Source organism: Oncorhynchus kisutch, linkage group LG29 (genome assembly GCF_002021735.2).
Source record: "Oncorhynchus kisutch isolate 150728-3 linkage group LG29, Okis_V2, whole genome shotgun sequence".
Taxonomy (NCBI): Eukaryota; Metazoa; Chordata; class Actinopteri; order Salmoniformes; family Salmonidae; genus Oncorhynchus; species Oncorhynchus kisutch.
In genome coordinates this window covers 28,072,045-28,087,934 of record NC_034202.2, presented here as the reverse complement: position 1 = coordinate 28,087,934, position 15,890 = coordinate 28,072,045, and the positions used below count along the sequence as shown (strand labels likewise).

Here is a 15,890-nt window from a genome sequence, read left to right as displayed (position 1 = left end):
AAGTACGTTTGGAGTCATTCTCACTCCAACATCATGAACCCATTGAATCCCTCCCTGAGGATCTAACCATTATGACTCACTGCTGTGGGCTGAGGGCTGTGTGTGGGTGGCCTGTCATGCCTTTCATGAGAAAGTGACAGGAAGATGTCTAGACAGTAAATGTTTATAGTTTCAAACAATAGTCAAATACACAGTCAAAGAGTCACTCTTTTTAGACATTGCAAACAGTTTTACATCAAACCCAAACAAACCAATAACGCATTGTCCATTAGGATGTGTCCCTGAACAGTGCTTAACAGGAAGTTCAAAATTGGCTCTGACAATACTTAATATTTTTTGCTCTTTTTTTTCACAGGTATGTTGCCTGTAAAAATAAAACGGGCAATGTTTTTTTTAAACCCAATTCATACAATCTAATTTTTACCACATTCTTGCCGAGATAGGCCTTTTTTTTTTTTTTTATCGCCTGTGCACATGCGGCAAGTTCAGGGGTGGGAGTAGATTTGGGTGGGTATCTATAGTATTTTAATAAATCCATTCAATAGACTACACCGTCACAAAGAAATCCATTATTAATTCGTTTTTAGGCAAATCCTAAAAAACATAAGACTAATAAAATGTATTTTCAAAAGAATAGAATGGCATATATTGGGTTTAATTATGTGACTGGTCTGTGCAGTCTATGGGCTAGATGGCTACGCCATGCACATGAAATCCATAGTTATTTTTTCGTTACACAGACAAGACACATGTAGGCTACCCAGATCACAATCAACATACATATTTTATAGTAGGCTAAGAATGTAATGAAATACAACAGAATAAAATACAAATAATATTTTTGCCACACAACGTGTGGAACCGCTGTCATGACACAAGTGATATTTTGAAAACAGACCAAGGCAATTTCATGCTTTAAAAAATTATCCATGTTTCAGCTCTTACCCTCACTCAGCTTTGTTAGGGAGCAGATTTAGGGTCTTACATTGAGAGAAACTTGGCGAACATTACAACAGTCTTAATTGTAGAGGCTTTGTCGCCAACATGGTCTCGGAGTATTTTGTATTATTCTGTATTTAGCATGATATGTTATGTTTCGTATGGTGTGTTAATTAGTGGGATGTCCATCATCCATTTCATTTCGTATGACATTATGGCATTTTTTTTTTTGCGGTTAACGTTAGCTAGGTGGCTTGTTGGCTACCGCTAATTTTAGCTAGTTGGCTAACATTCGCTCTAGGGGTTAAAGTTAGTTAGGTTAGGGTTAGGGGAAGGTTAGCTAAACGGGTTAGTGTTAGAGTTAGCCAACATGCTAAGTAGTTGAAAAAAAAAGTAAGTAGTTGCTAATTAGCTAAAATGCTAAAGTTGTCAGTGATGAGATTCAAACAAGCAACCTTTGGGTTGCTAGATGTTTGCGTTATACTTATTATTATCGTATTATTAGCTAGTCGTCTACGGTAGTACTAAGTTACTGTCCAGTGCTGAATCTCTGTCCCACTGGGCACACACTGGTTGAATCAAACAGACGTTAAATTGATGCATATGTCCAGTGGAGTATGACTGAAGACTAGTACTGATATCTGGTTAACTGCAGTAATCAGTAATACCTCCACCCACAGAAAACAATCAAAAGTTGTTGCTGAAAAAAAAGCTGTTAATTGCTATTTTATTTAACTAGGAACGTCAGTTAAGAACAAATTCTTATTTACAATGATGGACTACTTGTAAAGCCTCCCCAGCCAAACCCTCCCCTAACTCGGACGACGCTGGGCCAATTGTGCGCCGCCCTATGCTAAACGGAATAAATAGTAGAATTCTCAGTATGGTGAAAGAATCCCAAGAGGGCCATTAACAAAATCCCTTCGAGCCTTACTGACGCCCATTAAATAAGGTTTTGTACAAATGAGAAGATTATGCCAGGATCAAGAATAACTTTCACCATTCCTTGTTTTTACCCCTTGAGCCCATTGTTTGTTAATCATCCATAATTAGCTATAGTTAGAGCTTGTATTCTCAATAGGTACATTCAACACTAAAATAACACCCTGGTGCAAGAGTGCTTGTTTAAATCAAAAACAAATGTTAAAATTTAAATCAAATTTAGTGTCAGGTCAGATCAGAGCTAGTCTTGGAAATCCCAGACTTAGGGCAACATGCATATTGTGGGAAGCAACCGGTATGTCTAGAGAGATCAGGGCTGAAGAGTGGTTTCATATGGACACCAGAGCTATAGTTATCGTTGGTAGTTGGTAGTGCTGCATGCCATACTGTATATCGAAGAATTCACACATTCCGTAGTCTTATGCATTTCCACTATCCCTCTCAGTGCTGAAGATTCTTATTCGTGATTGTGCTACAGTACCAAAGCGGGATGCCAATTAGTCCGCACCACTCTTATTCAAATATATAGTTCTAATGAAGCCATCTGTGAGACAGTTTTATTAATGGCCTGTGCACCAGTCTGTGGCTAGCTATGTCAGAACCATGGTAATTTGTAGTCTATGTACAGTACATGTTTAGTATCCTCTTGTGTGAGAGAGCCTTTCCCTCCTTAACCTCCATGCTCATGGGTCAAATCGAAATGCCCCAAAATAGCTGGATGAGTCCTCTGCCTGCACGGCTGTAGGCGATGACACAGAAACAAAGATCTCATCCCCGGCCCTCAGCTCAAACAGGCCTCCCTGGTAGACAGAGTGGAGGGCATACTCAGTGTCAGGCGCCCAGCACTTGGTGCCCACCCCCTTCAGCAACTGAAGGGGCTTGGCGTATGACGTCTTCTTGTAGACACACTGGACCAGCTGGTAGCTGGAGGAGCCATCATGGTGGTTACCCCCCTCGTGGGTGAGGGAGGGATAGCGGAAGTACACCTGGGCATACAAGTAATAACGTCCGGACCGGGGGATGCGTAGGCGTCCATGAGACAGGGTCATGTTATGGAGATGGGAGCCGAAACTCTGGTTGCCCCAGGACCGGACTGGGTGGCGGCAGGACTGATGCAGGTCTTTCTGAGGGGCCAGGGATATAGGGCCTATAAGGAGGACAAAGGAAGATATTTCAATACAGACAGACAATTGAAAGCATTACTACTGCAGACTCAAAGATGAGTCGGCCTATACAGTGGCTTGCGAAAGTATTCACACCACCCATTGGCATTTCTCCTATTTTGTTGCCTTACAACCTGGAATTAAAATAGATTTTTTTGGGGGGGGGGTATGTATCATTTTATTTACACAACATGCCTACCACTTTGAAGATGCAAAAACAATAAGACAAAGAAACTGAAAACTTGAGCGTACATAACTATTCACCCCCCAAAGTCAATACTTTGTAGAGCCACCTTTTGCAGCAATTACAGCTGCAAGTCTCTTGGGGTATGGCTCTATAAGCTTGACACATCTAGCCACTGGGAGTTTTGCCCATTCTTCAAGGCAAAACTACTCCAGCTCCTTCAAGTTGGATGGGTTTTGCTGGTGTACTGCAATCTTTAAGTCATACCACAGATTCTCAATTGGATTGAGGTCTTGTCTTTGACTAGGCCATTCCAAGACATTTAAATGTTTCCCCTTAAACCACTCAAATGTTGCTTTAGCAGTATGCTTAGGGTCATTGTCCTGCTGGAAGGTAAACCTCGATCCCAGTCTCAAATCTTTGGAAGACTGAAACAGGTTTCCCTCAACAATTTTCCTGTATTTAACGCCATTCCTTCAATTATGACCAGTTTCCTAGTCCCTGCCAATGAAAAACATGGTGATCTCGGAGTGATGAGAGGTGTTGGGTTTGCGCCAGACATAGCGTTTTCCTTGATGGCCAAAAAGCTCAATTTTAGTCTCATCTGACCAGAGTACCTTCTTCCATATGCTTGGGGATTTTTTTCTTTAAGGAATGGCTTTTTTTCTGGCCACTCTTCTGTAAAGCCCAGCTCAGTGGAGTGTACAGCTTAAAGTGGTCGTATGGACAGATACTCCAATCACTGCTGTGGAGCTTTGCAGCTCCTTCAGGGTTATCTTTGGTCTCTTTGTTGTCTCTCTGATTAATGCCCTCCTTGCCTGGTCTGTGAATTCTGGTGGGCGGCCCTCTCTTGGCAGGTTTGTTGTACCATATTCTTTCCATTTTTTAATAATGGATTTAATGGTGCTCCATGGGATGTTCAAAGTTTCTGATATTTTTTATAACCTAATTCTGATCTGTACTTCTCCACAACTTTGTCCCTGACCTGTTTGGAGAGCTCCTTGGTCTTTGTGGTGCTGCTTGCTTGGTGGTGCCCCTTGCTTAGTGGTGTTGCAGACTCTGGAGCCTTACAGAACAGGTGTATATACACTGGGATCATGTGACAGATCATGTGACACTTAGATTGCACACCGGTGGAATTGAACTAATTATGTGACTTCTGAAGGTAATTGGTTGCACCAGATCTTATTTAGGGACTTGATAGCAAAGGGGTGAATAGATATGCCTTATTTAGGGACTTGATAGCAAAGGGGTGAATAGATATGCCTTATTTAGGGACTTGATAGCAAAGGGGTGAATAGATATGCCTTATTTAGGGACTTGATAGCAAAGGGGTGAATAGATATGCCTTATTTAGGGACTTGATAGCAAAGGGGTGAATAGATATGCCTTATTTAGGGACTTGATAGCAAAGGGGTGAATAGATATGCCTTATTTAGGGACTTGATAGCAAAGGGGTGAATAGATATGCCTTATTTAGGGACTTGATAGCAAAGGGGTGAATAGATATGCCTTATTTAGGGACTTGATAGCAAAGGGGTGAATAGATATGCCTTATTTAGGGACTTGATAGCAAAGGGGTGAATAGATATGCCTTATTTAGGGACTTGATAGCAAAGGGGTGAATAGATATGCCTTATTTAGGGACTTGATAGCAAAGGGGTGAATAGATATGCCTTATTTAGGGACTTGATAGCAAAGGGGTGAATAGATATGCCTTATTTAGGGACTTGATAGCAAAGGGGTGAATAGATATGCCTTATTTAGGGACTTGATAGCAAAGGGGTGAATAGATATGCCTTATTTAGGGACTTGATAGCAAAGGGGTGAATAGATATGCCTTATTTAGGGACTTGATAGCAAAGGGGTGAATAGATATGCCTTATTTAGGGACTTGATAGCAAAGGGGTGAATAGATATGCCTTATTTAGGGACTTGATAGCAAAGGGGTGAATAGATATGCCTTATTTAGGGACTTGATAGCAAAGGGGTGAATAGATATGCCTTATTTAGGGACTTGATAGCAAAGGGGTGAATATATATGCCTTATTTAGGGACTTGATAGCAAAGGGGTGAATAGATATGCCTTATTTAGGGACTTGATAGCAAAGGGGTGAATAGATATGCCTTATTTAGGGACTTGATAGCATAGGGGTGAATAGATATGCCTTATTTAGGGACTTGATAGCAAAGGGGTGAATAGATATGCCTTATTTAGGGACTTGATAGCATAGGGGTGAATAGATATGCCTTATTTAGGGACTTGATAGCAAAGGGGTGAATAGATATGCCTTATTTAGGGACTTGATAGCAAAGGGGTGAATAGATATGCCTTATTTAGGGACTTGATAGCATAGGGGTGAATAGATATGCCTTATTTAGGGACTTGATAGCATAGGGGTGAATAGATATGCCTTATTTAGGGACTTGATAGCATAGGGGGTGAATAGATATGCCTTATTTAGGGACTTGATAGCATAGGGGTGAATAGATATGCCTTATTTAGGGACTTGATAGCATAGGGGTGAATAGATATGCCTTATTTAGGGACTTGATAGCATAGGGGTGAATAGATATGCCTTATTTAGGGACTTGATAGCATAGGGGTGAATAGATATGCCTTATTTAGGGACTTGATAGCATAGGGGTGAATAGATATGCCTTATTTAGGGACTTGATAGCATAGGGGTGAATAGATATGCCTTATTTAGGGACTTGATAGCAAAGGGGTGAATAGATATGCCTTATTTAGGGACTTGATAGCATAGGGGTGAATAGATATGCCTTATTTAGGGACTTGATAGCATAGGGGTGAATAGATATGCCTTATTTAGGGACTTGATAGCATAGGGGTGAATAGATATGCCTTATTTAGGGACTTGATAGCATAGGGGTGAATAGATATGCCTTATTTAGGGACTTGATAGCATAGGGGTGAATAGATATGCCTTATTTAGGGACTTGATAGCATAGGGGTGAATAGATATGCCTTATTTAGGGACTTGATAGCATAGGGGTGAATAGATATGCCTTATTTAGGGACTTGATAGCAAAGGGGTGAATAGATATGCCTTATTTAGGGACTTGATAGCAAAGGGGTGAATAGATATGCCTTATTTAGGGACTTGATAGCATAGGGGTGAATAGATATGCCTTATTTAGGGACTTGATAGCATAGGGGTGAATAGATATGCCTTATTTAGGGACTTGATAGCATAGGGGTGAATAGATATGCCTTATTTAGGGACTTGATAGCATAGGGGTGAATAGATATGCCTTATTTAGGGACTTGATAGCATAAGGGGTGAATAGATATGCCTTATTTAGGGACTTGATAGCATAGGGGTGAATAGATATGCCTTATTTAGGGACTTGATAGCATAGGGGTGAATAGATATGCCTTATTTAGGGACTTGATAGCAAAGGGGTGAATAGATATGCCTTATTTAGGGACTTGATAGCATAGGGGTGAATAGATATGCCTTATTTAGGGACTTGATAGCAAAGGGGTGAATAGATATGCCTTATTTAGGGACTTGATAGCATAGGGGTGAATAGATATGCCTTATTTAGGGACTTGATAGCAAAGGGGTGAATAGATATGCCTTATTTAGGGACTTGATAGCAAAGGGGTGAATAGATATGCCTTATTTAGGGACTTGATAGCAAAGGGGTGAATAGATATGCCTTATTTAGGGACTTGATAGCAAGGGGTGAATATATATGCCTTATTTAGGGACTTGATAGCAAAGGGGTGAATAGATATGCCTTATTTAGGGACTTGATAGCAAAGGGGTGAATAGATATGCCTTATTTAGGGACTTGATAGCATAGGGGTGAATAGATATGCCTTATTTAGGGACTTGATAGCAAAGGGGTGAATAGATATGCCTTATTTAGGGACTTGATAGCATAGGGGTGAATAGATATGCCTTATTTAGGGACTTGATAGCAAGGGGTGAATAGATATGCCTTATTTAGGGACTTGATAGCAAAGGGGTGAATAGATATGCCTTATTTAGGGACTTGATAGCATAGGGGTGAATAGATATGCCTTATTTAGGGACTTGATAGCATAGGGGTGAATAGATATGCCTTATTTAGGGACTTGATAGCATAGGGGTGAATAGATATGCCTTATTTAGGGACTTGATAGCATAGGGGTGAATAGATATGCCTTATTTAGGGACTTGATAGCATAGGGGTGAATAGATATGCCTTATTTAGGGACTTGATAGCATAGGGGTGAATAGATATGCCTTATTTAGGGACTTGATAGCATAGGGGTGAATAGATATGCCTTATTTAGGGACTTGATAGCATAGGGGTGAATAGATATGCCTTATTTAGGGACTTGATAGCATAGGGGTGAATAGATATGCCTTATTTAGGGACTTGATAGCAAAGGGGTGAATAGATATGCCTTATTTAGGGACTTGATAGCATAGGGGTGAATAGATATGCCTTATTTAGGGACTTGATAGCATAGGGGTGAATAGATATGCCTTATTTAGGGACTTGATAGCAAAGGGGTGAATAGATATGCCTTATTTAGGGACTTGATAGCATAGGGGTGAATAGATATGCCTTATTTAGGGACTTGATAGCATAGGGGTGAATAGATATGCCTTATTTAGGGACTTGATAGCATAGGGGTGAATAGATATGCCTTATTTAGGGACTTGATAGCATAGGGGTGAATAGATATGCCTTATTTAGGGACTTGATAGCATAGGGGTGAATAGATATGCTTATTTAGGGACTTGATAGCAAAGGGGTGAATAGATATGCCTTATTTAGGGACTTGATAGCATAGGGGTGAATAGATATGCCTTATTTAGGGACTTGATAGCAAAGGGGTGAATAGATATGCCTTATTTAGGGACTTGATAGCATAGGGGTGAATAGATATGCCTTATTTAGGGACTTGATAGCATAGGGGTGAATAGATATGCCTTATTTAGGGACTTGATAGCAAAGGGGTGAATAGATATGCCTTATTTAGGGACTTGATAGCAAAGGGGTGAATAGATATGCCTTATTTAGGGACTTGATAGCAAAGGGGTGAATAGATATGCCTTATTTAGGGACTTGATAGCAAAGGGGTGAATAGATATGCCTTATTTAGGGACTTGATAGCAAAGGGGTGAATAGATATGCCTTATTTAGGGACTTGATAGCAAGGGGTGAATAGATATGCCTTATTTAGGGACTTGATAGCATAGGGGTGAATAGATATGCCTTATTTAGGGACTTGATAGCATAGGGGTGAATAGATATGCCTTATTTAGGGACTTGATAGCATAGGGGTGAATAGATATGCCTTATTTAGGGACTTGATAGCATAGGGGTGAATAGATATGCCTTATTTAGGGACTTGATAGCATAGGGGTGAATAGATATGCCTTATTTAGGGACTTGATAGCATAGGGGTGAATAGATATGCCTTATTTAGGGACTTGATAGCATAGGGGTGAATAGATATGCCTTATTTAGGGACTTGATAGCATAGGGGTGAATAGATATGCCTTATTTAGGGACTTGATAGCATAGGGGTGAATAGATATGCCTTATTTAGGGACTTGATAGCATAGGGGTGAATAGATATGCCTTATTTAGGGACTTGATAGCATAGGGGTGAATAGATATGCCTTATTTAGGGACTTGATAGCATAGGGGTGAATAGATATGCCTTATTTAGGGACTTGATAGCATAGGGGTGAATAGATATGCCTTATTTAGGGACTTGATAGCAAAGGGGTGAATAGATATGCCTTATTTAGGGACTTGATAGCATAGGGGTGAATAGATATGCCTTATTTAGGGACTTGATAGCATAGGGGTGAATAGATATGCCTTATTTAGGGACTTGATAGCAAAGGGGTGAATAGATATGCCTTATTTAGGGACTTGATAGCATAGGGGGTGAATAGATATGCCTTATTTAGGGACTTGATAGCAAAGGGGTGAATAGATATGCCTATTTAGGGACTTGATAGCAAAGGGGTGAATAGATATGCCTTATTTAGGGACTTGATAGCAAAGGGGTGAATAGATATGCCTTATTTAGGGACTTGATAGCAAGGGGTGAATAGATATGCCTTATTTAGGGACTTGATAGCATAGGGGTGAATAGATATGCCTTATTTAGGGACTTGATAGCATAGGGGTGAATAGATATGCCTTATTTAGGGACTTGAATGCATAGGGGTGAATAGATATGCCTATTAGGACTTGATAGCATAGGGGTGAATAGATATGCCTTATTTAGGGACTTGATAGCATAGGGGTGAATAGATATGCCTTATTTAGGGACTTGATAGCATAGGGGTGAATAGATATGCCTTATTTAGGGACTTGATAGCAATAGGGGTGAATAGATATGCCTTATTTAGGGACTTGATAGCATAGGGGTGAATAGATATGCCTTATTTAGGGACTTGATAGCATAGGGGTGAATAGATATGCCTTATTTAGGGACTTGATAGCATAGGGGTGAATAGATATGCCTTATTTAGGGACTTGATAGCATAGGGGTGAATAGATATGCCTTATTTAGGGACTTGATAGCATAGGGGTGAATAGATATGCCTTATTTAGGGACTTGATAGCATAGGGGTGAATAGATATGCCTTATTTAGGGACTTGATAGCATAGGGGTGAATAGATATGCCTTATTTAGGGACTTGATAGCAATGGGGTGAATAGATATGCCTTATTTAGGGACTTGATAGCATAGGGGTGAATAGATATGCCTTATTTAGGGACTTGATAGCAAGGGGTGAATAGATATGCCTTATTTAGGGACTTGATAGCATAGGGGTGAATAGATATGCCTTCTTTAGGGACTTGATAGCAAGGGGTGAATAGATATGCCTTATTTAGGGACTTGATAGCATAGGGGTGAATAGATATGCCTTATTTAGGACTTGATAGCAAAGGGGTGAATAGTATGCCTATTTAGGGACTTGATAGCAAAGGGGGGAATAGATATGCCTTATTTAGGGACTTGATAGCATAGGGGTGAATAGATATGCCTTATTTAGGGACTTGATAGCATAGGGGTGAATAGATATGCCTTATTTAGGGACTTGATAGCATAGGGGTGAATAGATATGCCTTATTTAGGGACTTGATAGCATAGGGGTGAATAGATATGCCTTATTTAGGGACTTGATAGCATAGGGGTGAATAGATATGCCTTATTTAGGGACTTGATAGCAAAGGGGTGAATAGATATGCCTTATTTAGGGACTTGATAGCATAGGGGTGAATAGATATGCCTTATTAGGGACTTGATAGCAAAGGGGTGAATAGATATGCCTTATTTAGGGACTTGATAGCAAAGGGGTGAATAGATATGCCTTATTTAGGGACTTGATAGCAAAGGGGTGAATAGATATGCCTTATTTAGGGACTTGATAGCAAAGGGGTGAATAGATATGCCTTATTTAGGGACTTGATAGCAAAGGGGTGAATAGATATGCCTTATTTAGGGACTTGATAGCAAAGGGGTGAATAGATATGCCTTATTTAGGGACTTGATAGCATAGGGGTGAATAGATATGCCTTATTTAGGGACTTGATAGCATAGGGGTGAATAGATATGCCTTATTTAGGGACTTGATAGCATAGGGGTGAATAGATATGCCTTATTTAGGGACTTGATAGCAGGGGTGAGAGATGATGCCTTATTTAGGATCCCCACCAAAATAGGGGTGAATAGATAGCCTTATTTAGGGACTTGATAGCATAGGGGTGAATAGATATGCCTTATTTAGGGGACTTGATAGCATAGGGGTGAATAGATATGCCTTATTTAGGGACTTGATAGCATAGGGGTGAATAGATATGCCTTATTTAGGGACTTGATAGCATAGGGGTGAATAGATATGCCTTATTTAGGGACTTGATAGCATAGGGGTGAATAGATATGCCTTATTTAGGGACTTGATAGCATAGGGGTGAATAGATATGCCTTATTTAGGGACTTGATAGCATAGGGGTGAATAGATATGCCTTATTTAGGGACTTGATAGCATAGGGGTGAATAGATATGCCTTATTTAGGGACTTGATAGCATAGGGGTGAATAGATATGCCTTATTTAGGGACTTGATAGCATAGGGGTGAATAGATATGCCTTATTTAGGGACTTGATAGCATAGGGGTGAATAGATATGCCTTATTTAGGGACTTGATAGCATAGGGGTGAATAGATATGCCTTATTTAGGGACTTGATAGCATAGGGGTGAATAAGATATGCCTTATTTAGGGACTTGATAGCATAGGGGTGAATAGATATGCCTTATTTAGGGACTTGATAGCATAGGGGTGAATAGATATGCCTTATTTAGGGACTTGATAGCAAAGGGGTGAATAGATATGCCTTATTTAGGGACTTGATAGCATAGGGGTGAATAGATATGCCTTATTTAGGGACTTGATAGCAAAGGGGTGAATAGATATGCCATATTTAGGGACTTGATAGCATAGGGGTGAATAGATATGCCTTATTTAGGGACTTGATAGCATAGGGGTGAATAGATATGCCTTATTTAGGGACTTGATAGCATAGGGGTGAATAGATATGCCTTATTTAGGGACTTGATAGCATAGGGGTGAATAGATATGCCTTATTTAGGGACTTGATAGCATAGGGGTGAATAGATATGCCTTATTTAGGGACTTGATAGCAAAGGGGTGAATAGATATGCCTTATTTAGGGACTTGATAGCATAGGGGTGAATAGATATGCCTTATTTAGGGACTTGATAGCAAAGGGGTGAATAGATATGCCTTATTTAGGGACTTGATAGCATAGGGGTGAATAGATATGCCTTATTTAGGGACTTGATAGCAAAGGGGTGAATAGATATGCCTTATTTAGGGACTTGATAGCAAAGGGGTGAATAGATATGCCTTATTTAGGGACTTGATAGCAAAGGGGTGAATAGATATGCCTTATTTAGGGACTTGATAGCAAAGGGGTGAATAGATATGCCTTATTTAGGGACTTGATAGCAAAGGGGTGAATAGATATGCCTTATTTAGGGACTTGATAGCATAGGGGTGAATAGATATGCCTTATTTAGGGACTTGATAGCATAGGGGTGAATAGATATGCCTTATTTAGGGACTTGATAGCATAGGGGTGAATAGATATGCCTTATTTAGGGACTTGATAGCATAGGGGTGAATAGATATGCCTTATTTAGGGACTTGATAGCATAGGGGTGAATAGATATGCCTTATTTAGGGACTTGATAGCATAGGGGTGAATAGATATGCCTTATTTAGGGACTTGATAGCATAGGGGTGAATAGATATGCCTTATTTAGGGACTTGATAGCATAGGGGTGAATAGATATGCCTTATTTAGGGACTTGATAGCATAGGGGTGAATAGATATGCCTTATTTAGGGACTTGATAGCATAGGGGTGAATAGATATGCCTTATTTAGGGACTTGATAGCATAGGGGTGAATAGATATGCCTTATTTAGGGACTTGATAGCAAAGGGGTGAATAGATATGCCTTATTTAGGGACTTGATAGCATAGGGGTGAATAGATATGCCTTATTTAGGGACTTGATAGCAAAGGGGTGAATAGATATGCCTTATTTAGGGACTTGATAGCATAGGGGTGAATAGATATGCCTTATTTAGGGACTTGATAGCATAGGGGTGAATAGATATGCCTTATTTAGGGACTTGATAGCAAGGGACTTATTAGGACTATAGCAAGGGGTGAATAGATATGCCTTATTTAGGGACTTGATAGCAAAGGGGTGAATAGATATGCCTTATTTAGGGACTTGATAGCAAAGGGGTGAATAGATATGCCTTATTTAGGGACTTGATAGCAAAGGGGTGAATAGATATGCCTTATTTAGGGACTTGATAGCAAAGGGGTGAATAGATATGCCTTATTTAGGGACTTGATAGCATAGGGGTGAATAGATATGCCTTATTTAGGGACTTGATAGCATAGGGGTGAATAGATATGCCTTATTTAGGGACTTGATAGCATAGGGGTGAATAGATATGCCTTATTTAGGGACTTGATAGCATAGGGGTGAATAGATATGCCTTATTTAGGGACTTGATAGCATAGGGGTGAATAGATATGCCTTATTTAGGGACTTGATAGCATAGGGGTGAATAGATATGCCTTATTTAGGGACTTGATAGCATAGGGGTGAATAGATATGCCTTATTTAGGGACTTGATAGCATAGGGGTGAATAGATATGCCTTATTTAGGGACTTGATAGCATAGGGGTGAATAGATATGCCTTATTTAGGGACTTGATAGCATAGGGGTGAATAGATATGCCTTATTTAGGGACTTGATAGCATAGGGGTGAATAGATATGCCTTATTTAGGGACTTGATAGCATAGGGGTGAATAGATATGCCTTATTTAGGGACTTGATAGCATAGGGGTGAATAGATATGCCTTATTTAGGGACTTGATAGCATAGGGGTGAATAGATATGCCTTATTTAGGGACTTGATAGCATAGGGGTGAATAGATATGCCTTATTTAGGGACTTGATAGCATAGGGGTGAATAGATATGCCTTATTTAGGGACTTGATAGCATAGGGGTGAATAGATATGCCTTATTTAGGGACTTGATAGCATAGGGGTGAATAGATATGCCTTATTTAGGGACTTGATAGCATAGGGGTGAATAGATATGCCTTATTTAGGGACTTGATAGCATAGGGGTGAATAGATATGCCTTATTTAGGGACTTGATAGCAAAGGGGTGAATAGATATGCCTTATTTAGGGACTTGATAGCATAGGGGTGAATAGATATGCCTTATTTAGGGACTTGATAGCATAGGGGTGAATAGATATGCCTTATTTAGGGACTTGATAGCATAGGGGTGAATAGATATGCCTTATTTAGGGACTTGATAGCAAAGGGGTGAATAGATATGCCTTATTTAGGGACTTGATAGCATAGGGGTGAATAGATATGCCTTATTTAGGGACTTGATAGCATAGGGGTGAATAGATATGCCTTATTTAGGGACTTGATAGCATAGGGGTGAATAGATATGCCTTATTTAGGGACTTGATAGCATAGGGGTGAATAGATATGCCTTATTTAGGGACTTGATAGCATAGGGGTGAATAGATATGCCTTATTTAGGGACTTGATAGCAAAGGGGTGAATAGATATGCCTTATTTAGGGACTTGATAGCAAAGGGGTGAATAGATATGCCTTATTTAGGGACTTGATAGCAAGGGGTGAATAGATATGCCTTATTTAGGGACTTGATAGCAAAGGGGTGAATAGATATGCCTTATTTAGGGACTTGATAGCATAGGGGTGAATAGATATGCCTTATTTAGGGACTTGATAGCAAAGGGGTGAATAGATATGCCTTATTTAGGGACTTGATAGCATAGGGGTGAATAGATATGCCTTATTTAGGGACTTGATAGCAAAGGGGTGAATAGATATGCCTTATTTAGGGACTTGATAGCATAAGGGGTGAATAGATATGCCTTATTTAGGGACTTGATAGCATAGGGGTGAATAGATATGCCTTATTTAGGGACTTGATAGCATAGGGGTGAATAGATATGCCTTATTTAGGGACTTGATAGCATAGGGGTGAATAGATATGCCTTATTTAGGGACTTGATAGCATAGGGGTGAATAGATATGCCTTATTTAGGGACTTGATAGCATAGGGGTGAATAGATATGCCTTATTTAGGGACTTGATAGCATAGGGGTGAATAGATATGCCTTATTTAGGGACTTGATAGCATAGGGGGTGAATAGATATGCCTTATTTAGGGACTTGATAGCATAGGGGTGAATAGATATGCCTTATTTAGGGACTTGATAGCATAGGGGTGAATAGATATGCCTTATTTAGGGACTTGATAGCATAGGGGTGAATAGATATGCCTTATTTAGGGACTTGATAGCATAGGGGTGAATAGATATGCCTTATTTAGGGACTTGATAGCATAGGGGTGAATAGATATGCCTTATTTAGGGACTTGATAGCATAGGGGTGAATAGATATGCCTTATTTAGGGACTTGATAGCATAGGGGGTGAATAGATATGCCTTATTTAGGGACTTGATAGCAATAGGGGTGAATAGATATGCCTTATTTAGGGACTTGATAGCATAGGGGTGAATAGATATGCCTTATTTAGGGACTTGATAGCATAGGGGTGAATAGATATGCCTTATTTAGGGACTTGATAGCATAGGGGTGAATAGATATGCCTTATTTAGGGACTTGATAGCAAGGGGTGAATAGATATGCCTTATTTAGGGACTTGATAGCATAGGGGTGAATAGATATGCCTTATTTAGGGACTTGATAGCAAAGGGGTGAATAGATATGCCTTATTTAGGGACTTGATAGCATAGGGTGAATAGATATGCCTTATTTAGGGACTGATAGCATAGGGGTGAATAGATATGCCTTATTTAGGGACTTGATAGCAAGGGGGAATAGATATGCCTTATTTAGGGACTTGATAGCAAAGGGGTGAATAGATATGCCTTATTTAGGGACTTGATAGCAAAGGGGTGAATAGATATGCCTTATTTAGGGACTTGATAGCAAAGGGGTGAATAGATATGCCTTATTTAGGGACTTGATAGCAAAGGGGTG

General features: G+C 39.8%; 1 protein-coding gene across 1 annotated transcript in view; it reads right to left on the bottom strand.

Moving 5' to 3' along the window:
• Positions 1 to 145: 145 nt before the first annotated feature.
• The window catches only part of LOC109873648 (tumor necrosis factor ligand superfamily member 10), a 28,578-nt gene continuing 12,833 nt past the window's right edge, over positions 146 to 15,890 (bottom strand). Inside the window, exon 5 of the mRNA XM_020465290.2 lies at positions 146 to 3,028. Coding sequence (XP_020320879.1) covers positions 2,565 to 3,028 — 464 coding nt within the window. The 3' untranslated portion in view covers positions 146 to 2,564. The remainder of the gene's footprint in view (positions 3,029 to 15,890) is intronic.